This window comes from Cyanistes caeruleus, chromosome 17 (assembly GCF_971803275.1).
Source record: "Cyanistes caeruleus chromosome 17, bCyaCae1.hap1.1, whole genome shotgun sequence".
Lineage (NCBI taxonomy): Eukaryota > Metazoa > Chordata > Aves > Passeriformes > Paridae > Cyanistes > Cyanistes caeruleus.
This window is the reverse complement of record NC_141717.1, coordinates 12,096,840-12,120,991: the sequence shown is the minus strand read 5'-3', so window position 1 is coordinate 12,120,991 and position 24,152 is coordinate 12,096,840. Positions and strand designations below refer to the sequence as shown.

General features: G+C 43.3%; 1 protein-coding gene across 6 annotated transcripts in view; it reads left to right on the top strand.

The window, feature by feature from the left end:
* MAD1L1 (mitotic arrest deficient 1 like 1) overlaps positions 1 to 24,152 on the top strand; it is a 346,167-nt gene that overhangs the window by 153,827 nt on the left and 168,188 nt on the right. For all 6 annotated transcript variants that reach the window (XM_023936806.2, XM_023936807.2, XM_023936808.2 and 3 more), the window contains one exon: positions 12,233 to 12,289. In XM_023936806.2, the coding sequence (XP_023792574.1) occupies positions 12,233 to 12,289 (57 nt within the window). The remainder of the gene's footprint in view (positions 1 to 12,232; positions 12,290 to 24,152) is intronic.

The following is a 24,152-nucleotide window of genomic DNA, read 5'->3' as shown; positions in this document are numbered from 1 at the left end:
TCCCTTCAAGTGCTTGCCTTGCATTTGCTGCCTATTTATAGTTGATTCATTTAAACCACAGTGGCAGTCAATCAGAAATGTGGTGAATCCTTCTTTCAAGAGCATGCCAAGAAAGGATCTTTTTCGTTTGCTTGCTTTATTTATGATTTTTTGCTGGAGCCTCTACAGTGTGCCTTAATTCCATTGGGATTTATTTATTTTGAATAAATTCTCAGTTAAAAGTAGAAGACTTTTGTTACTCTTCTTAGAAGTTACAGGAGCATGACTGTAGTGTACAGGGATGTTTGATTTTATTTGAGGATATTTTACATCTTTTTTTTTTTCTTCCAGTTGAACTTTTGGAGGATTTTTTACTTTTTCAGTGTAAGGCATGTCTTTGGATAAAAGAGGCTGTTAACCTCTAGTTTTTGTTTCTTTTTTTTCCCTTTCAGTCTTTTTCCCTTAAACTTCAGGCAAATTCTGCCTCTGATCTGTTTGTAGTGCAAAAAAATTCACCTGATGAGGTAAAATATTGTAACTGGGAATTATGACTGTCCATGTGGCCTTGCCAAGTTCACGTGATGTTTGATCTTTGGTTTCTCCTTTTATTGAGCAGCTTGGTGCTAATCTGCCTCAGCCCTTTGTGGGGTTTATACTGGAGTATCCCAAGCATCGAGGCTGTGGGTGAGACACTTGTACTCCACAGGTCAGAGGTTGCACGAGACACACATTAATAATCTCAGCTGGATTTCTGCTGGCTCCGTGGGACATTGGGAGGTGTGGAGCACTCCCAGGGTTTCTGAAGTGTCTGCAGGAAGGCTGGGAGCCACTGATTTGTGGAAATGGAAGTTCTACACTTCTCCTTCAAGGGGAGGAGGTCTTTGCTGCAGGGAGGTCTGTGCTGTGAAAAGATACTTGGCAATTTTCTTTTAATATTGCAAATCACTCGTAAAGACGAAGGTTGCTTTTGCTTTCCCAAAACAGATTTAGAAAGAAAATACTTCTGAAACTGATCTCTGCATTTGTCAGAGCCTCTGCAAAAAGGTTTTAGCAGCAGTAGCTGTTCTAGTTTGGGTTTTCCCCCTTTTTTGTTCTCCCCTTTCTGTCCTTTGATTTTATGCCACGATACCCTGGCAGAAGAAGCAGAACGAGGCAGACTCATCTGGAGGGCTGACTCAGAAAACAGGTATGGAATTCCATAAGAAATTCCTGCTTGGCCTCAGACATGGATATACTTTGTGTCAAAGCATCTCTGCTAACCTTGCTTTTAGTGCAGATGGTTACAGGAAAATGAAGGTACAGGCTGAAGAAGGACAATTATCCTGTTTGTTTTGCCATCTCACTGCCCATGATAAGATTTTATTCTGTGCTCTGGACCCTCCTAGGTCAGTTGTGTTTAGAGCAGCCAGCACAGATTAGCTGTGCTAAGCACACTGACATTTGGAAATCCCTGTCTGGAAGGGGAATTGAGCAATGAGCTTCTGCTAATTATAATAGCTATGTTTAAAATGGGATGTTTGCTTTATTCAGCAAAATCCAACTATGCACCCAGACTAGAGGCTGGAAATGCTCTGGCAGCAGAGGAGACAGGTCCTCAGCACAACACATTCCCAGGGTGGAAGCAAGGGTGAGGCAAGCATTGCTTTGTCAGAGCAAACATTGCACAATCTTATCCTGGGGGTGGATGGTGTTACCTAGCAACTTCCAAGAGCGTTTGAAATTTGCTGGAGACCCTCTGAGGCTTAGGCACTCTCCCCACTGTTCTGCTGGATGCCAAAACCACACTGGCTGTGATTCCCCAAGCCAAGGATAGTGCTGGCTGAATCCCCTCCTTGACCTTTATTTGAGCTGGGACAGTCTGTGCAGTAGTGCTGAGAACTAGAACAGAAACCAAACTTGATTGGAGTTAACAAAAGTTGGATTTAAACACAGATCTTCACTTCCCAGGGTTGTTTTCTGGCTGGCTCACAACAGTTGCACAAGGAAGTGTGCCCACATACCTGAGGGCTCCTGTTGGGAGTGTGTTTGTGGGGATAACAGATGTCAGGAGGGACAGAGCTTGCAGCACCATTAAAGACATCTTTTCTCAGCTGTCACCAACTTCACCAGCTGCCAGCAGCCTTGGGCAGCTTGAAGGAGGGCACTGGCGTACTCAGGGGTGTAAGGTTGGTGTGAGTTGCTCAGTAGCCTTGTTTTAACAGTTAAAAGTTTATCAAAAGTGATTGTAATGTAAGGGGACTTGACTAAGAAAACTACAGCTGTGCCACTGATTAACTTATGATAGTCTTTGTTTCATCCAGCTATGACCACAGATGATCTTTTTGGGCTTTCATCCATACCCTACACCTTCTTCCTCACTTTCACTTGAGGCAGAGGCTTTCCATCCATACAGCTTTTGTCTGAATTTTTATTCAGATTCTACCTCTATTGTAAGCCTATTTTAACCTCTCCCAAGTACTGGTGTTTCTCTCCAGAGACACTGGCCATCCACTCCCCTCTTCAGAAGCATTGACACCCTAAGGCAATGGGCTGTAGAGCCCTCTCCTTTCTTGGCAAACAGGAATATTTTCCAGGTATTCAGCTGTCAGCTCAGTGGAAAGAAAATGTTGCTTTATGGTTGGTAGACTGACAATAACTCTTTATCCCTTTAAATTAAAAGTGACACACTCACATAAATCATTATAACATGCTGTGTGCAAACACGGTGCCTGGGTCCAGAGGAATTATGAGATGACAGTGAATTGGGGTGAATACCCTTATTCTTGACTTTGAGAAGTGCAGTGACAATGAATCACTCCTAGTGATGAGATGCAGCAGTGCTGACTCATTGGGCTGAAATTAGAAGGGTTTTTTTAGGTAGAGATGTAATTCCACCATTTTTTCTGATGAATGGATAAGAGTGAACATTTTTGATGGCTAATTTACAGATATCATGAATTAAATGCTGTTTCTTTCCCTCTAGCTATCAAACCTAGTTGGAGGTAGCTTGATGGGAGAACTTGGATCCAGGGAGGTTGTCCTGGCAAAAATGCACAGGAAGGAGTTGACAGTTTGGTGGATGCTGGGTGTGGATGCCACCACTTCCAGTTTTTGAGATTTCCTTTTTCTGGATTTGGTGAGTGCTGATGTTTGCTTTCATCAAGAGAAGGCTTTGGAGCCTGAATTCATTCTGCTGATAAACTAAAGGATGAAAAAAATAAATAAATGAGCTGGGCTTAAAATTTTGCCAGAAAATTAAATGCAGAAACATTTGTTCCCCTGTACTTCAGGCAGCATCTTTATTACATCTAATGGCAAGGGATTCTGTTCCCATTAGCTGCTGTGTCTTCTGTTTGTCTCTAGCTCTGCTTCCCAGTTCCAGGAGTGTTAATACAACCTGAGAAAAACATGCTCACAAGATCCCAGAATTGCTTACAGTACCTGTTTTCAAATTACCTAAACAGTGATGAATTACCAGGTTCTCAGATGTGCTTCATCTGTTTCAGGGTCGGGTGCTGGTATCCCTTCATTTCAGCTCTAGAGGTTTGATCACAGCACAGTGAAATTAATTCTCCTCAGTGTTCTCTGAATACTTTGTATTTCTTCACCTATTTGTTCTTTCCCTGTGCAGTGGGCTGGTACTCTCCTAATGGTTTTGAGTTGGTATATTAATATATTAATAATCTGTTTTTCTCCTGTCAAGAGATTTGCAGCTGACCCTCAATATATAGTTTTTATCTTTCTGCTATTGGGTTAAAACTTTAGCTGGGGACCAGCTAAAGAGAAGGGACTTCCTGCTCCATCTTCCCATTCAGCTGCTTCTCTGAGGCAGGACTATTTCTGAGGCCACAAAGAGAATTTTAGTGGCAGAGGCTTCTCTGTTGGGTGTTCCAGTGATGGGGAATGACTCCTTTGGACAGTCCATCAGCATCCCACAGTCACTTGTGTGTGTCCTGGAGATGCTGTGCTGGCCAACTGCGTCATGCTGGAAGCAATTGGCTTGGCAGAGTTTCATCAGTCAGGCTGCCCTTTTCTGTTGAGGAAGCAGCTGCAAACTCACATTTTTTGTTTGGCACTGTATTCTCTCCCCAGGGGACTGCAGCACTATTTGATTAGGATGGGGGAAGGAGACCTATTACAAAAGTAGATTGTTCCCAGCAGAGCTGTGCTGATCTTTTGGTCTCTGTGCTCCTTCTTAGCAAGGTGCTGAATAAAAACATAAAGGGAAAACAGGGGGAGAAAGGAGTCTCTGGGGTGTTGCCCCTCAGCCTCACCTCACCCTCAGCTTCAGCTTAGAGACTAAAACAACAAATGAATGTTCTTGTTTTCAGACATTTTTGCAAAACTAAGGTGGCTTTGTTACCTGAGCCCCCTGTTTTCCTGCCTACCTACCTCATTTTTAACTCTTTCAACCTGGCATGGGGCTGTCCAATCTCTAGGGACTCATCCTTTCCTGGATAGAGGGTTCTGCATTTTTCCATCTCCCAGTTTGCTTCTCTTCCTTCCCCAGCAGCTCTGCCTGAGAGATTATGTGAACAGTGTTGATGGAGTAGATTTACAGAAGTTCAGGGTCTTTCTCCAAGTTTTACATTTTATTGCAGCTGTGAAGGTCACCTTTGCTTTGAGGATCAGGGAGATGAGGTTGCTGCCACCTCTGAAAGTGTTGGTGCTGGACTTGTGCTCTTATTATGGTGCTTAATCCTTTTAGTGCTGTGGCCCATCAGGTGTGGTTTGTGTCAACAGTGGCACCTTGTGCTCAGAGATTATCCATTTTCAAAGGTTCTGGAAAGGTTTTACAGAGTCAGTATTATCTTTAGGTTAGAGAGGGAGAGAAAAGAAGGAGATTCAGAGTTTAGTGCTTTGCCCCAGGTCTCAGTTGTTAGGCAGAGTGGGAACAAAAGCCAGGTTTCTGCTGCAGGACTCTGTGGTTTACTTTAAGTTAGGTCAAGTAGTTTGCCAGGAATAAGGATGTGAGCAATTTCTTCTTGGAATCCTGTCTTCCTCTCATATCAGTTGTTCCACAGTCACTTTAACACCTTTTTCTCATAGTCTAACCAGGCAGAGTTTGGGGTTATTTCATTATAATGAGCTTACTGTCAAGAATTCTTGACATTACAAGTGACTGTGTCTCTTAGAGAGAAAGAGAGGAGAGAGATTGGTCTGTCCTTGGGACTCAAGAGCTAGAGAAAGGTGTGGTTATTATCCCCTTGTCCAGTAAATCTTGATAGAGTGTTGACAGGAGCCCATATCTTTGCTAGGGGAGATGTTTTCTCTGTGTCTTCAGTAATTATAGCTATGACTTTGGCGATTTTTCAATTTGCAGTTCCATTTTTTTTGTTTAGTGCCCAAGAGCTCTGCTTTGTTCCTCCCTGATTTTGGTAACCAGCTGCTTTTTGTGTCTCACTGGGGGGGGCGGCATTTCCTTGCACAAATCCAGTACAAAACTGGTTTTCAGAGATGGAGCAGCTCTTCTTTTTTTGGTGGAAAACACTCTCACTGCTCTGGACAGAGCAGTGGCTTTCAGTCCTTGGGTGTTGTGGTTGGCTGTGATGCCCTGGAGATGTGGGACATCTGTCTTGCAGGCATTCTCATTTCCTGTGCTTCCTGTCCTTGCTTGGGGTAAAATTAAGGACTAAATTACATGGAAAACTACATAAGCTATGGCCTGAGACACATGGTTTTCATTGAGCTGCAAGCCTATCCTCATAAATTATATCAGTAAGTAATGGTGTCTGCTTTGCCTATTGCAGCTTTTCTGCAAGTCAGAGCGAGTGTGGTTTCACTGAATTTAAATTTCTGAAACACATTCAAAAGTTGTTGGGGAATTTTCCTTTTCACTTTTGCATCAGACCGAGCCCCCTGCCACCTCCAGTCCAGCTCCTGAGAGATAACATGGTGTTCTGGATGCTTTTGAGACAGCAGCAGGGTTTATTTGTAGCTGCTCTTTCCCACTTTATAAAGGATGTGCATTTGATTTTATAACCAGGAGAACTTTCTTGAGAACAGCAAAAAGGAGCCTGTAAAGCAGCAAGGAAATTATTTAGCAATGGCTGGTACTAAACTGTCTTCCTGATTGTGATCTCAAATGATGCAATTCTGTGAAGATTGGCAATTTCAACTACAAAGCATCAAAAGATGTTAATTTAGAAACGACCAGTTAGTTCAGAGTAATTCTGGAGTGCAGTTCAGAGGTGCAGAAACAATCCTGCACTGCTGCCCTTGGGCAATAATGGTGTGCAATGGGTTGAAGGCCACAAGTGTTGGCTGGCATGGGATAAATGGATATCTGACTTTAAAGTAAACAGGGCAATGCCTGCATGAACTGTTGAAAGCTGAATCCCATGGGTGAGATTCCAGATTGAACACTAATGAAAATTTCATTTCAGTTCTCCCAGTATTTTAATATGCAGGATCACAATATGCAAATAAAGCGAAGTCTGACTGCAAGTGGCTGATGAGTTACTTCTGCTCAGTCTCTGCTACCCCCAGAAGTAATCTGTCTTTGGCTTTTGTGAAATCAAAGTTTTCCTTCTGTTTTCCCCACAAGCCAGAGCCTCATTCTTTGCTGAGAGGTAATTAGTGATTGCAAAGTTCTCTTCAAATTGTTCTCATCCTATTCCTGTGTTGTTCTGTGTAACTCATCAGTGTGGTGCTTATGTTTCTACATTGGATTGAATTCTAATTGTTGCAGTCGGTGCTTTCCTTATCAGAACTGTCCTGGGAGTGCTGCCATGTTTTCAAGTTTCCTTCTGTGTTTCAGCTGCAGCTTCAATGGACTTTATTTGCTTTGTGTCTCCTGAATCTGATAGAAAAAGATGATATTCGTGTGCTTTTTTTCTTTTCTCCCTTCTTCCCCCAGCCTATGGCACCAGATAAGATGTTCTGGCTTGGACAGTGTAGAGGTCACATCACACTCAAACTATCCAGCTTGAGCCAAGAGGTTTCATCTTCTGTCCTCTTCTGTGAGTGATCAGAAAAATAAGTAACTGTGAAATTACCCAGGGAATGGGGAGCAGCCAGCACAAGGAAACTGAAGTGATTTGGCATGTTAGAACATACCAGAGTCCCTATTTCTGTGATCAGCAGCCCGATATATCCTTGTAAATTTAAATTGTGTGTTAACTTTCTCAAAGAGGAGAGGCAAGAATTTATCTTAGAAGTTAATTAATTTGAAATAGCTATTAATTAACATTATACCTAAATTTGCCAATTATCACACTTGACTTGGATTTGCATACAACTGTTGCATATAAAATACTTCTAAGGGTATCTTGGGCTTCAGTGAGCTGTAAAAATGCTATTTTTTGCAGCTGTGTTCCAGGTCTGCCAGGGAATACCTTTTCTTTCTCCCTTTCCCTGCAGAGGTGCTGCCCTTCTAACAATGGCCTTCCTTCTGGGGACTCACACTTGGGGTTTCTAGCTGTGAAAGCACAACCCCAGAATAGGCAGCTGTGTATGTTCTCAGGTATTTCCCCCTGATGAGGAAGAATAAAAATTGCTCTTTGCAATTTGAGGTAGTGAATGTGCTACTTGTTTCTGTCCCTTGTAGAGTACTGACATTGTATTAACGTGACTGCTACGATAATCATGTTTTTTGATGAAAGCATAAAACTAAAATGATGTTTCCAAATGAAGGTTGTTTTGATTTATTCCCTGTATGCAGCATGCCTAATTTTGCTTCCTGAACTCTTTGAAGCAAGCTTTTATTTCATGGTGCTGGCTGTTGCCACTGCTGTGCTGTGCTGTACCTGTGAGCTATTTAATGTGCCACGTCGAGGAGTAAATTAATGCAGTCCACAAAGAGAGAGCTTCGATTTGCTAATTGCTTGTAGAGCAGAGTGTATTGTTGTGTAGAGAAAGACTGTTCATTAGAGACTGAGTAGTTAATTTTTCCCTACAAATGGGGCTCACATTGGAGCTGATGCCCATCATTCAGGGCAGCCAGCTCACCGTCAGCCCCCAGAGGGGAGTGGGGGGCTCTGGATGCAGTCAGTTTAGCAGCTGCATTGCCACCACCAGGTTGCTTCAGTTTCATTCATTGAACCCTCCCTGACCAGCCTCCTCCAGTGCTGTTAGTGAGGGCTAACTTCTGGAAGGTACAGAAGACAAATTATTGATGCAGGGAAGCAAGTTAAACAATTCAGAAATGTCTCTGTGGAGCCGAGTTGGTTCCTCTCCTTGGAAACAGTTCCTGCTCCTCTCTCAGCCCAAGCTGCAGATTCCCAATGAGGCTGGAGCACAGGTTCTTCTCTTCCTGCCACTCTCTTTTGAGGATGACAACCCACTGACAGTAGATTAGACTATGTTGTCATGTAAGATGAGTGTTTTGAATTGACAAAACCCTTTTTTGAAAGCTTAAAGTAATTGACTGAGTACTTGAGAGGATTTTTTCCCCTGCTTTGCTACTTGATTTTCCCTTACCTGGTTGTGCTGCCTTCAGTGGGTGAACTGCACTGTATTTGTATATCTGATTCATATCTGTTTGCATATCAGGTTTCTTAATGCTTGAGCTCGGTGATCTGTGGGAATTTAACATGTATCTTAAGTAAAGAGAATTTCCTTGGAGCTTTAAGTTAACTTTTATGCGTAGCTTGAAAATTCAACACGGAAGTCTATCCCACTGAAAGATTCCTGAGGTACCAAGGTGGTTATGATCAGTTGAAAAGACCCTAACGCAGAGCTTGAGCTACTCAGAGAATCATGGAATGGTTTGGGTTGGAAGGGACCTTAAAAATCATCTTTCTGTAGGCAGGGATACCTTCTTAGATGAGGTTGCTTAGAGAACCATCCAACCTGGCCTTGGACACTCCCAGGGATGGGGCAGCCACAGCTTCTCTGGGCAACCTGTGCCAGGGCCTCACCACCCTCATGGTGAGGATTGTTTTCCTAATGTCTAATCTAAGCCAACACTTTTCCAGCTTGAAGCCATTCCCCCTTGTCCTGTCACTACCTCCATGGCTTTTCCCAGAGCAGAACTCTGAGATGGGACTGGCAAACTGCTCCAGCATCTGCTGCACCCCCTGTGCCCTCCCACCTCCCTGAAAGGCCCATGTCCAACCCCTGTGTTTTCCTTGGCTGCACAGAGAAACCCAAGAGCTCATTCCCGAAGAGATACATTCCAAAAAACAACATAACACTGTTTTTTTCAGGTTTTTTCCAGCAAGTGCCTGGGGAGTGGGAGCAGGGGCTGAGCAGGCTGCCAGGCACCGGTCCAGGGCCCTCTCAGCTCCTTGGCTGTGGGGGGCTGGCAGCTCCTTCCCAGCACTCTGATTAAGTGAGATGTGGGGATAAGTTCAGAGCCTAATTTCTCCTTCATAATTAAAAATGCGTGCATCTGTCATGCTGCTGGTGATTAGTTTGTATTTTCTTGCGGCCTAGAAGGAATATGGCAGTGAATCACTTCGCCAGCAGCTGTCCTCCAACAGCTGAGGGAGGTTCAATATTTGATTTAAGCTAATAAAAAGTCTGGGATAGGGCTGATGTTTACAAACTGGTCGTGATAAAGCATCAGGATCAGCTGTATCACAGCCTGGCAAGTGCAGGCACTGGGGACCCTGCTGAAATTTCAGGTTTTGTTTTGTGCTTCCCCAGCTGTCTGAGCAGGGACAGGGAGCGCACTCCCCACTCTGGACTGCGACTGCATCCAACAGCATCAGAACCTGGGGAAGCCTCCTCATTTCCAGCTTTGTCACTCTAACAGCTCTCAGTGCATTAAATATGTCCCTTTTGATCTTCTGTGAGAGTTGCAGTCAAACCATATGTTTAAAAATCTTTTAATCTTCATAAATCATTTCTTCCAGCAGTCTAGTAAGTTTAGTAGCTGCTCTCTGAATTCCCACTAGCTACTGGCTCTTTCCCTTTGAGATGAGCTGCCTAGAAATGAATGCAATGAAGAAAATCTAGTTTGTGATTTAGTTCTTATCTGATTTCTTCTCCAAATCATATTGATCTGCTGTTGTTATGCTGCTGGCTTAGACTTGCTGTCCAGCTTTCTCTGTGTGTCTCTGTTGGCATAGCACCTTGAAATGGTTATTTTCCCCAAGCCATATTATATCTAATATAAATTATGGCATATTTCCTGCTTTTATTTTCAATTTTTCCCATCCCTTTGTATTATTTCCCATCTTGCCTAAAAGGTTTTTCCAGCCTTTGGGTGAAGTAAAGTGTGTTGGGAGTATTTGCTATCCTTTTTTTCTGACTTTTATGGAGGTTTTATACTATAAAATGCTCTTATACCCATCTAGTTAAACAGGCTTCTAGGGTACTATTGCCTTGGTGTTATAAATAAAAATATTTACACTGTGAGGGTGACCAAAGCCTGGCACAGTGTGATTGCTTGATCCAGTCTGGGTGCCAGGTGCTCAGCAAAAAAACACAGGGGATTGAACTTTGAGGGCATTCCCACTCATCCAGTGTGGGTTACTCTGTGATTCCACAGGAGTCTGTGTGAACAGGAGGCTGAAAGGAGACTTGACCCTCAAATTCAGGGCTGATAGCTACTGTAAGAAAAGACATGATTTTTAATATAATTTTTAATTAAGTAATTCTTATATCTGGTTTAGAATAGGCTAGTGGTTCCCATCTAAAGGTCATCTTCATATAAAGAAAGCTGTTAAATATACAGAACAGTTGGGGTTATTTGTAATCAAAAATATTCAGTCAGTCTTGGGGTGTTTTGCAGAGTTTATGCCAGCACCTCTCCTAAATACCCTCTCTAAGGCCATGTTTTCTAATTCTTCCCCAAGCAACTCCTGACTCCAGCCTGCTGCTGTCATTGTACCTGTTTCAGTAGCAGTAGGGAAAAGTCTTTCCCAGGTGTCTGCAAATCTATAGTTCCCTAAAGCTTCCACATCAAACCTGGTGATCATTTCATTTTTTCTCTTCACTTGCTTGTCTGGGCACTCCAGTTTTGGTTGGGGCTGGCATCTCCTGCAGTGTTTAATGAGTGTGTTTCATTCTCCTGTGTCAGGGCTGTATTAAAACCCTTTTCATCTTATTTCAGTGTCTCTTCCTTAAATAATATCACATAATCCCTGGCCCTGCACAGCAAGAAGCTGAAACTTTTTCAGTTTCTGCTGAGCTTTGGGGCCAGGGAAATTCTGAACTGTTTGCTTGTTTGTTTGTAAAATGGAATTTCTGCTGTGCTGAACACTGAGACTGTAGTTTTTTATTTGTTTTCTTGCATTTCAGTGCAGTTAGCCTCCAAAGCTGAATGTTTTGCTTTTTATTGTAATAAACTGCTTTTTGTTTGTCTCTGGTTTGGATGTGGCACTCAACAGACTCATTTCATATGTGGTGAGAAGTTAAGAGACTCTGGAGGATTTTAATGAGTATTTGCTTGAAATGACACAAATCAGTTTGTAGGAAAGTTGTTTTTATTTATTTTACTTGTTTATATTGTTTAAATTATCTTATCTGTCATCAGTGACTATTTTTTGGGCTTTTTGCTAAGCAGAGGCTGATTGCAGCCTAGCAGAGTGTTAGAAAATCAAGGATGTGGGAAGTAATAGCACTCATGTATTGTGTGGCTTCTCTTAACCATCTCCTAAATACCCATTTGGTTTAAAATTCTTCTTCATAAACAAAACTCTGTAAAATATCATTTTCTGAGTCAAGTTCCTGTTTCCCCTCAGATTATGCCAGGATAACCAAAGGTATTTCTACTCTTATTTGAAATTCTTTACATTTCAAATTTCCCTTTTAAAAAAGTAAAAATGCTGCATTGAGATCTTTTCTCACAGAAATTCAGGAGTTCTGTGTTACAGCGCAGATTTTCTTCATGTTTTACCACAGCATTTGGGAAGGCTTCCAAAGCCAACCCTGGACCCCAGAAAATCAACAGAACATTTTCTATCAAGTTAGCTTAAAACACACACTCCTTTCAGGAGCTATGGAGCTAAACCTCCTCGTCTTCAAAGTCAAGCTGGGCAAAACTGGGTGGGTTTTAGAGCACTCTTTCTGCAGCTTCACAGAAATGTGGAGGCACAATCCTGGCTGGACCATGGGATTGAAATTTGGGCTGGCTCATCTAGTGGCATTCTCTGCAATAAACCTGGGTTTTTCTTGTACACTTTGGGGCAGGACTGTCTCATGCCATGGGATGCTGACAGGACAGAACAAGACCAAACACTTGTAATTCCTTCTCAGTGCCATGAAAATCATGGTTCCATATGTGATTTTTTGGGGGAGAGGGATGAGAGTCTTATTAAACTTCCAAAATTACATCCTAGACTTAATTTCCCCCTTTTTCTTTTGTTTTTTCTGTGTCTTGAAGGCTCAGCTGTCTCAGGCTCTGGAAGAAGTAGGAAACCACAAGCAAAGAGCAGAGATGGTAAGTGTTCAATTTCTGCCTTTTTTTTCCCCCCAGTTGTTTTACAGAGCCATAATATGCAAAGTTCAGTTCATTTAAACAGTGGATCAGTTCCAAACATTCAGAAATGAGCTGCAAATAAACATTACAAAAGTTGTGTTGCTTCTGCCAGTCTTGGCACTTCGTGTCTCCATACTCACCTGGAAAGTGTTGGATGGAATCTAGTGTTCTGTTTTCCTTTTTGGCAATTCCTTTTCTCCTTAGAAGTTCCAGATCAGAAGCAAGCATTTAATTTCATACTGAATTAACTCCTTTCTTTGGGGGCCTTTGATTCAGTCTCCAGTGTTCAAAGGACAGGCAGATGAGATACAAGAGAATTACCACAAACTATTTTTTTATAATATCTGTTAATTTTCTGCTGGGTTCATCTATTCTATTGGCACTTCCCTTAAGGACCAAAAATAATAAAAGGACACAAAACCAGGTAGCAGGGAGGTTTATGTGCAGTTTCATGACTTGAATATGATTTTTTTATACTCAGGAATAATGAAGTGTCAGTGTTAAGCCGTTTTGTGAACTGATGTCTTTGCTTAATGGATGAACTGTGGTATTCCCACAACTTTTTCTAGTCATCAGGAAAACCTGAGCAGTATCCAAGATGCAGAGACTCATTCTGTAGATGTGATTAATTTTATTACTGATATAAAAACAGGCCTGCAGCACTGGCTCGTAAGTAGGTGCTAAACAGACATCTGTTCTGAAATCCAAATCATAAACTAGAGTGCCAACATGGGTCTTTTTAGACTGTGCTGAGCTCTAGTAGGGCACTGAAGGGCAGGGTGAGATGCCCCTCTGTGCTATTAATAGGTTGCCATAGGTCTGTTAGGATCTTTGTTTTTTATTTGTGCCTCTTGCTGTTTCAACATCAGATTTTCCATCATGAGGGCGTTAATTGATTCCAGTTCTGGGGTGGTCTCACATTGTGGGCAAACATTTTTGTATGCCCAGCTGCTTTGTGTGGTGACACAGGCCACAACTGATACTTCCAAAGAAAACTGAATTAATCCTATTTACCATCTGATCTCATTATGTGCTGCCTTGTAACAGTTTCAAATTCTATACAATCAATTTTGCTCACTGGATGTATCAGAGGAAAAATTTGCTGTTATGTTTTAAATGTTCTGATGTTCTGGGTTGTGGTTTTTTTTAAACATTTCAAAGTTTTTCTTTTGGGCTCATTAAGCCTGGTTTTTGAGTTGTTTACCTTCAAAAATTTGTTGTATTAAGCGGGCTAATAGAGGGCTGGAGAAACTTGCAGTGTTAAAGCATTAATTGGTATTGTGCATCATCCATCAGCAGAGGATAAAGCAACAGCCAGTGTTCTGTGCCTATTCCCAAGGGTTTCTCAGTGGAAAACTGCTGGTCTTGTGATCTTCCAGTAACTCTTACATCAGCCTCCCATGAACAGGCTGTTTTCTGTGGTGCTGTAGACCATGGATTGCAGATTGTGAGGTGTGAGCTTTATTTAGCAGCTTGAATTTATTCAGTAAATACAGGAGAATTAATTCATACAGAGGAAAAGAGATTAATTTTTTATCCCCTTTTGAGGAAACAGTATGGCTCCTTCTTGAGACTCATGGTTCTTCTGCATCCCCTGTCCAAAGCTCCCTGGTAGGCAAAGTTGTTGCTTTTTTTGTCTTCTGCAGTGTTGGTGACTGAGGTCTGTCCCCTTCAGATGGGTTTGTTCCATAGCTGCCTGCCACAGGCTCCTGTGGATATGCCACCAGCCCCACTCTCCTCCCTGCCATCCAGCAAAATGCTCTTTATGTGTTTTTTTTCCTCCCCCCGCTCCAGATCAGTGTCTCACCTGAATGGCCTGATTTTCAGGCTCCTTTAAATGTGACACTTGGGCAAAATTATTTGCCTGGTTTGGATTGTTGGCCTCTTGCCTTCCTTTTCATCCCTTTCACCTGTGAGCCTCCAGTCTCAGTCTGATGTTGAGCTGGGAATGCTGAAGGCTTGTCCTGCTCTGGGTGCTGACAGCTGTGGATGTTACTTTTCATCAGCTCTTCTGCAAGCAGGCCTGTCTGTGGCTCCAGGTGAAATGGAACAAGTACCTGCCAGCTGCTCTTGTGCAGTCTGATGAGTCCTTTGGGCTGCTCCTGGGACAAAACTCTGTGCAGGTGACATCTCTGCTGCCACCCTGAAGAGCTCTGATGGCTCTGCCACCCTCCCTGGGCATGGGAAATGAAGATTTGGGCTCTGGCTGCAAGGAACTGGCTGATGGCACCTCAATGAGGAGAGCCAAGGACTTTGCTATCAGTGGGAGCATCTCTGGTGGCCTGGTAAATGAGTCATTCTTTACATAGCTATACTTAAAAGTACAATACTTGTGGGATAGGTCTGATGGGATGGTGGCCTCAATACAACAGCATCTGCCTATTCAGGGCCCTCTCCTCCAAGGATAAGCCCAGGGAATTGTGTCCCCAGGGACAATGGCAGGTGAAGGGGGGGTGTGTGTGATGGGGAACCCTGTGCCAGGCCAGAGCACAAGGTTCTGCTAGAGGAAAATGGAATGCCACTGGAATGGAGGGGCTGTTCTGGCTGCTTCAGAGCAGGGATTCATTGCTTGTCAACTAAAAGGGAGTGTGCTACTGAAGGAACAACAACAAAAAAAAGAAATTTAAATGTCTTCAGTTAATTGCAGTTGACAAGACAAAGGCAGTTTGACTTTCCAGTATTAATTAGCAAACCCATACTAATTAGCTTGTATAAGCACAATTCATGCCTCTTTCCCTAAATGCAATTAATATTGCAACTGAAGACATCTCTGGGCTGTGCCTCTGTATCATTAACATACTTTGCCCTAATTAGATACGGCCAGTAGTGGCTGGAGAAATGAGTTTGTGATTACAACCATAAAAAACCCTCTAATATTTCATATCCTTCAGGGAACTTGAACCTAGAATTTATTTTCTGATTTAAGAAAAATTATCCTTATCATTGTGCTGTGTAATTAACAATGAAACTTTGATTTTCCTCTCCCTCTAACCCTTCACTTATTTATTTTTTCTTTATTCACAGTTTAAGCATGTTTGTACTGTAAGGGAACAGTGTCTGCCCATAAGACACATAAGTGGCACCACTCCTATTAGGGCTCAGGTCACTCAGCTGTCCCACAGATCCATGGGGTTTTTCTGTCTTTTATTTGCTGAATGCTTGTTGTTTCCAATTTTTTTTTGTATAAAAGTGCACTTTTCTGACAATTTGATCAGCACTGGAAGTTTTCTTTATTGAGGCTGGTGCTGCAGTGTTTTTATTTCCAGGCTGTGCAAGGAGGTTGCTCAGAGTTCATGCAGCTCCCTGATCTGTGGTCCCAGGATCTTATTTTCTCATGGTGTGTTAGTTTAGTGCTCTACTGGCCTAAAGCTGAGAGAGAGCTTCACTCACACCAAAATATTATTTGTAGAAAATGCCTTCCTGTTTGTTATATTATTTTTCCTTCCCTCCCTGAGGGAGGGAAACAGAAGACGTGTTCGTTTTTGTAATTTTCGTTTGCCTTTTTCATATCCCTTTATGGACACGAGGAGATTGTTTGGCTCAAGCTTGCCATCCAAGCAACAGCTCTGATCTCTGATCTTACACTTTCTTCCAGTCTGGTTCTGTAGCAGGGGGCGTTCATGTCAAGATTTTTTGTTCTCCATCATTAATCCCTGAGGGAAGTCAGCTTGGTATTAAAAAAGCATCACCTGTATTTTCATTACCCTGAGGTGCTCTGGGTATCTTTTGGCTTTCATCTTCAAAAGACAGCTTGGCCCATGTGGGCTCTGAAATCTATAGACTGCTCTTTGGAACAAATTAAATTTCACCCTCCAGCAGATTAAAAAGGATGGATATAAGAATCAGAAGAATTGCTTAGCAGGATGGGAGGTAAAGAAGATTTGAAGTCCAAGAATGCAGCCATCACCAAATGAATGGCATAAATTGAGTGTCCTTACAGAGGCAATAAAGACACCTTAAAATGAATGTAACCAACGCCCCTTGCCTTGAGGAAAAGTGTTGGTTAACCCTTTGCAGAGAAGAGGAGACTTTTATTTGAGAGCAGCAGGTCAGCAATAGTTAAAGAGCCACTCATGAGTTCAGTCTGGTGAAATCATAATGTTTAGGATTAGCTTAAATGTCAATGACTGCCTACACTGATGGCTATCAGGAGTAGAAATGGAGATAGAAAGGAGAGGACATTCAGGAAATAAACTCACAAAACACTGAGCTTGAGGTAGTTGGGAACTTTGCTGGAAGGCAACATGGAAAAGTTATTTCCTATGTTTTTAATTTACAGGTAACACCAATGATAGTAGGAAAAAACATGAACTTTAGTATGGAAAGACCTGCCCTGCATTACTGGCCAATAGAGCTCATTTAATTCTTGTTTAAGAGTTACTGAACAGAAAGCAAGAAATAGAACAGACCGAGAACAAGAACAAAAGTGATGTTCATTAGTGGAAATGTAAATTCTCTGGATTTGTAATAGGAAGGCAATTAAATGTGGGATTAGAGGGCTGAACCACAGTACTTATAAATAAAAATGAAGCTTTGCTGGAACATCTTTAGAACCAACAGGTTAGGAGGGACAGGAGACAACTGGCTGATGCAGGGAGTCACCATCTATCAAAAGTGTATTACATAATTTCTGAATTGATTTAGCAGGTGACAGCAAATCTCTTTCCCATGTGACAGATTTTATCCTAACACTTTATGTGAGGCCAGCAAAGCCAAGATAGATGAGCAGCGTGGCACTCAACTGAGCAGCAGGGTGAATAGTTTTAGTAAGGCAATCTTAGAGAAATATCCACTTCTCAAATCAGATTGAAAAGCATGAACCTGGTTATAAAGAGACAGCAGAAGCAGCTAATCCAGAATGAAATGATATAGTAACAGAAGACTGGAAGAGGACTTTTAGATCATAAAGTCCAGTCCTTCAGTAACTGAGGCAAATGCAGCATATATCTCAGTTCATAAATTTATCAAACTTGCCTTGAAACTGCTTTGGTTGTTTGTACCATTACTGTCATGGAAAGGCTGCTCTGATAGCTGAAATCTTCCCAGTGCCAACTGAAAATATATGTGCAGTTAATATCCATTTTTTTCTTGTGCTAATATTCTGCTTAAACTACAGTGACTCTTCTTCCTCCCTCATATTTATGCTGTGACATATTTATAGAGAACAATTGTTCTCTCCCAGCCTTTCATTTGTCTAGGTTAAACAAATCAAGCTCTTGCAGCCTTCTCTTAAAACAGGCTCTTCAGTTTCCTCATGAATCTTGCAGCTTTCTTTAAACCTCTTCCTCTTTCTGTCTCCCCTTTGAAGATGAGTAATCAGAGTGCTCACATCATTCCTTGTGATGTTCCAGCAGTAGCTTTTGCAGAAGTGTCTTCCACAGGGTCATGGAGTACAGGCAGGAACCTCTTCCACTTGTGGTGAAAGAGCTGAGCTGTATCCAGGTCATCCCTCATTTCCAGTGCCACACAGTGCTGATGTTCATCCTGGGATCACTTCATCTGCCCCACTCTGTCCTCCTCTCGAGTTTCTGGCTGAGGAAGGCTCAGTTTTAGGAGGGATTCCAGCTGTTTTGGGACTGGCACTCTGACATTTCAATTCTGTGCTGCTCCTTCAGTTTTCACCTAGCTTCCTCTTTCTGATCAGTTTATGCTCCTCTGTGCTATCAGTAATTGTGTTTGCGCATTTGTATTTTTAGACCCAAGGTCTTCATTGAATTTTGTGTTTTGAATGTGTCTGAGACATCTTTTTCTCTATCAGGTAGTTTTAGTTTTACTTCTGCAGAGCCATTTGTTGCTTGTTCACTTCACGGTGCTGATGTAATTATTCACTTCATCATGTGATCCTGTAAATTCTGAGTTATGAGTTGGTAGAAGAGGGGGATGATTGTGCAGAAGTCACTGATACCACCCTATTTTGAGTCTTCCCCCTGTTTTAACTGTGGAGCTTTGGTTCTGAAGGTGGAGTGAAGCCTAGAATAGAGGGATGGGAGCACACTTGTCCTTTGCCTGGCAGAGAGCTCTCAGTGCCTGTTGTAAACAACTACATTAAAATTGGTCCCTGCCATTCCCCACGGGGTAGGAATAGAGCGAGCTCTGAGCTACACAGACAAGGTTATTTTTTTCTCCCTCTCTTAGCCTGGGGAATGATGAACAGCCTCAGTTGGTGTGTTGCACCTGCTGCGTGTTCCCTCTTGGAAAATTCATGTTCAACACACAAAACCGCGGCACCGTCGGAAGCGTCTGTCGCTCGTGACTGTGGGCAAAGCCTTGGGATCCTGGGGGATGAGTGCTGAGAAACTGCCTGTAGGCTGGAGAGGTGGTCAGCACATTACACCTCTGCACATTACTGTCTCTATGCTATTTTAATTAGGTGAGAAGGAGAGACTTAGTGAGTCAATTCTTGTGGTTTATCTCTGGTTTAAAAATCTAGCCGGGCACATGGGATCAAATAGCACATTCCCTTCAAATTAAAAAGAAATAAACGGTCTGTTTAAAAGTCCCATTACACAAATGAACCTGCTGTTGGATCCATTAACGTGGAAGTTTTATGGGACACAGCAGCACCGTTTGGTTTCAGCAGGAATGTTTTCATTTGCTCTTCCAAGGCGATAAGAGCTGACACGGGGTTCGGACTGTCAAGAGGAAGAAGTGTGGCAGCCTGAAGTGGAGAGCTGCCTTCCTGCTGCTCTGCCCTGTGGAACAACTGCTGCCAGACTGGGGGGAAGTGGTCTGACCCAGACCTGAAGGGTAATTCCAGCTTAGGTGGGACTCATGGACATTGCCCTGATTCCCAGCCCATCATTTGGGGTGGCCTCTATGCCACAGGTGTACCCCTAAAACTTGAGCTGTGCTGGCAGGCATGAGGATAACAGGAACAAGGACTGGAGAGGGAGAAATGGGGAGAGTTTTTTCTCTTTGGTGACCAGAGGAGAAAAAGTGAGTAGTTGTCCTGTTTAGAAGGTGCTGCAGCTGGAGTGGTCCTTATCAGTGTCACTGCTGTCACTAAAAGCTGAGTTACACTGAGTTACTTGGTTAAATAAGAACAGGATAGTGATATATCAGAGGCTGCTTTATAGTAGGTACAGCCTGGAGACACAGCCATGCAAGAATTGTGTTTTTCCAGGCTTCATTCATCTCTACAGAGCCTGTAAGAAGTTTATGGGCTACCTCAGACTCACTTGGTTTTGTTGAGCTGAGCTAAAATTTCCTGGAGAATGCAGAGAAATGCACTCTACATTATGTAAAGAACTTTGAGAAAACCAGGTGAGAGGTCTGGGATACCTCAAGGATTCTGGCATTTCTGCTTCTCTGTTCTGCCTTCCTAAGAGGCAGCTTGGAGAAGCTGTAGAAGGAACATGGAGTTCCAGTGCATGTCCAGAGAGGGAAAGGAAGACTTGGGGCTGTTGAACAATCGTGTTAAGATGGGACAAAATAATAACTGATTCACAACTTCCTTGTGACAAGGATGGAGGCCAGTTTCCTCCTGCTTTCACAGCTCTGGGAAGCTGTGCCTGCATCAGAAGAGGACCATCCTGAGAGATCTGATGCAAGAGAGATAATTCTGTAAGCACAGCTTGTCCTGAACATGCAGGGGGATGTGAAGCTCTCCAGCTATGGGATCTGGGGGGGGACATGGAGGGCACTTTGAGAGGATGTGCCTGCAGATCAAAGTTGCTGGATACTTCTCTTCTTGCCTGGGGCTGGTTTTGTGTATACAAAAAAGGGAGATAAAGGCTTAAAGAAAAGTTTAAGTTTTGAGACTTAGTCCTTACACTGACAGCCTAATCAGCTTGTTACATCATTTGTTTTCAGTCTTCCTGTGTCCCAGTGTCCTTAGAAGAGCTTGTTCCCAGTGTTTCTTGCCTTTGGCTGATGGATGCTGGGGGTAGGTAGTAGCTGTGGCAGGCTGGGGTCTGTCAGGGCAGCAGAGTCCTCCAGCAGGAGCTATAAAACCCAATTTATCCACAGAGACAAAGAGATCATAGAGCAGAATTTTTCCTATGACCTCTTGGTAAATAATGAATGGCAGAGCCCTGCCTCTTTGGAATAGCTTAATTGAGGCTGACAACTCTTTGTTGTATTACAGGATCTGGCTTGTCAGGAGAATTTTAACTTATTTATGAATTTTTCATTAACCTCTAAAGACTGGCTGTATAAAACCGAGCTCCTGCCAGGCCCTGTCCTGGTGATGCTGTGTTCAGTGCTAATGTCATCACTGCATATCCAGTACACCTTTCCTCTGAGCTGGGCCTCAGAGTTTATTGTTGGTGGCAGCAAGAACATGTTCACCAAAGGTTAAAATGCCAGGTTTGTGCTTTGGCACCACAGTTGAACATATGGTATTTGAGAGGGAATTGCTGTTTGTCTTACACTCTGTGGCTGCTGCTGGCAACTGAAGGGCCCTGCAGGCATCATCCCAAGAGGCTGAAATGGGCAGAGCAGTCTTGGCAGGGCCCTGTGACCTTTGGGTTTTGGCACTAGGAGAGAGATTCCTCACTTTTTATACATTAAAAGCCCACTGCTTTTTGTCACAGGTTAATCTCAGGATGGGTCATTTAGCTGGGAAATATTTAACCTTCTCTATTTAGCCTTTTCCTTGGGCAGGGTTTTGGGGAACAAGGTTCCTTCAAGGCTCTGCAGCCTCCTTTAAAGCAGCTGGGAGGCCCTGTCAGGAGAACTGCTGCTTTCCCATAGCTGGGCCCCTTGCCCCATCCTCACATTTCCCAACTCTGGGAGTTCAGAGAGCAGCTTCAGCAGGCAGCTCTGCTGGCCCCTGCCAAGATGTGCCAGCACACAGTGCTCCCAGCTGTAGTGAGCTGCAAAATTGGTCTGGAGCTGCAGTGGGAGCGAGAGAGCTGCTCCTAAAAGCACAGGCTGTGTGCTGTTCCATGTGAGCAAGGGAAAGAAGATTAAGTTCAAGCATTCAGTGAAGGCTCCTTTGCTCTCTTCACAGTATTAAGCAGGATTGATTCTACTGTATTTATGTTAGAAAACAAAGAAACAAAATTGGATGTTGGATTCCTCTTTCCCCTTTGATCTTCCTAGGTGCTTGGTAACTGCATAGATTCTTCTCTGACTGTCTATTATGTGATGATTTTTCAGCGAGAAAACTGATGGGGGGGAGTGAGAGATGGGATTACAAGCTCCCTTTTGATGAGAATTGTTGACTGAATGCTCTGGAAACTCCTCGAGGCTATATTTCCAGGAAACAAACTGTATTCAAACTCTGTACGGAGGAGGTATGACAACTTTGCAGATTTATTTGTTGCTTTGCCTGTAAATTACAGCTGCTAGAAGACTTGATTTTAGCAAAATATGCCTATTCCTGAATGAAAGAAGCGATCTGTGTGATGCTCTTCTCAAGAGTAGACAGCTCCATTGTGCCAACACCGTGGCTACACTGGGCAGGGATGTGGCATATCCAGTCTGGCTCCTTGACAGGTTCCCTAAACAGCCTCTTATTCTGTGTTTTGCTGTTCTAACCAGGAATAATGGGTAGGAGGTGTCAGCCAGTTAAGGCTAATTACTCCAGAGCTGCCTTCTCTCCGTGGACACCAGCTGTTTTGTTCTCCCTGGCTGGGAGGAGCTTTCGGTAGTAATTAAAGGAAACAGTCATCTACACGCCTGGTGGAAGTGGTGGAGCGAGGCTGGTAACAGCAGAGAGCTCTGAGCTGAATGAACATGGAAATTAGGTGATCCTTCTTCAGAATGAGTTGTTAGAGCAAAGAGAGGGGTTTGGGACGTGGAGCTGTCAAGGTGTTTTGCTGTCGAGCAGTGGCAGCTAGGTCTCGTAGCGGTGCCTGCGAGCGTGGGCAGGACAGGCTGGGAGGAAGAGATTCCTTGTCTGCTCCTTTCTTGGAGTGAGGGTTGAAATGTGTAATTATACTTGAATAAACTCATTGGTTTAAATTAACATCTTCAGTTCCCTTGCTCGGTGTGTCTCTTGTACAAGATGTTTGCTCTTCTTCCCCATGAACTTTCCAGGTTTGTTAATTTTGAGCTCTGAGACAGCTCCATGCATCTGAAATGTCCAGTAGTGCTTATTTCCAAAATCACATCCTGCACCTACCCCGGATAACTGAAAAGAAATAAATATGGCACCAGGGAAGGTGGGTGGGTGGGGATGGTTGGCATCTGGTAGTGGTGGGATGTGAGAAGACACTTGAGAGGGGCAGGAGGCCATGTCATGGGGCAGAGGTGCGTTGTAGGTGTTTGGGGAAGAGTTTGTTGGATGGGCTGTGCAGGAGGAGTTTGGGGGTGTGATATGGTGGTGATTCCTTCCTCATGTTCCTGCAGCTGAGCAGGCAGCTCAGGCTTGGGCCATTTTGGGACCCATGTGGCACTGGCCTTACTTTGCAGAGTAATTTGTTCCCTGCCATATCCTGTCCCACCGTGATTACAAATGGAAACCACGGGGCGGCTGGTTTAAATAGGGTGTCTGTGCATTTGTCCTCCTGTTCCTCTGCAGCAGGGCTGAGTTTGGCTCGCTGTCTGGAGTTCCCTCAAGCTCTGCTGGTGCCACACCATGTGGAGGGGAGGTGTTGGAAGGAAAGCTGCGGGCTGCCTGCGGATTGGGAATCAGAGGGGAGAGAGGTGAATGCTCGTTAAGGCTCCCTTGGGGTAGATGAATTAGTTAATGACTTTGCTGTGCTTTGAAAATGCAAATGCTGTGTCAGAGCTAAGTCTGATTATAATAATCAATCTTCCTTTGGAGAGGGTGCTGGGTATGAGGAAGGGGGAGAGGGATGAGACTGGGGCTGAATTTTTAGATCACAGATCTGCATTTCTTTGCCGTTGTTAAGGAACCCAATGTTGCCTGAGAGGTCAGCAGAGCTGAGGAGGGGCAAAAGGTGGGTTTGGGAGGAATCATCCTGGCAAGCACAGGAGGGCCCTTGGCAGGCTGAAGTTAATTTTGTAATTTTGTCCCTTATGATTGCCTTGCCTGGAAAGGAGAGGTTCTCATCTGCTCCTGTGTGTGAGCTACCCCTGCTAATGGGAAAGATAGAAACTGCCTCATAAGCAGGGTCCTCCAGGGATGGGGAGAGGGGAGGGTGGCTGCTGCAGACGTCCAGCCCTGACAGCTCCTTCTCCCTTGGCACTCCATTCGTTTGTAGCAAGCGTTCCTAGTAATTACACCTCTTAATTTAGGAGAGCGAGTGGGAGAAAGGAATATAAATTTGTGTATTAACTTTAGAGATTGGAAATAGGGCAAGCGAACCTTCTCTCTGGGAGATTATATTTGGAAATGAAATAGAATGACATTTGGTATAAACTTGAAAAATTGCTCTCTTTTTACTGCAACAGGAGGAGAGAAGCCACAATCCAGGCTGTACTGGAGAGAAGCAGAAGTCAGCATATGTCCATTTCCCAGTGTGTGTGTATCTACAATAATATATATGCATGAGTACATTTTTAGGGAAGTGTTTGCTGAGAGGTTGCTCCTAGCCCTGACTTCTCAGTGATAAAAGCACAACAAGTTTGTTACAGATGGTGGAACCCCTAGAGACTGGTGACTCTGATCCAGCCAGCCTTCATCTTCCAAAACTAAAAAAAAAAAAAAAAACAAAACCATATTTTTTGCTTCAGCCAAGTTGGGAGATGGGTAGTTCCAAACCACTTTTTGTTGAATATCTGCTTTTTTTTTTTTACTTTATTGCTTTTGTTTCACAATGGCATTGAAGATTAATTTTCCCAAGAAAATGTACCAACTAATCCTGGGCTGCTTAACCTGTTTCTAAATGACAGGCAATATTTTGTTTTACAAGTACTGTCCTACTTTTTGAAGAAGAGTAAAGTTCACTGGGAAATGTGATGAGGCTTATTT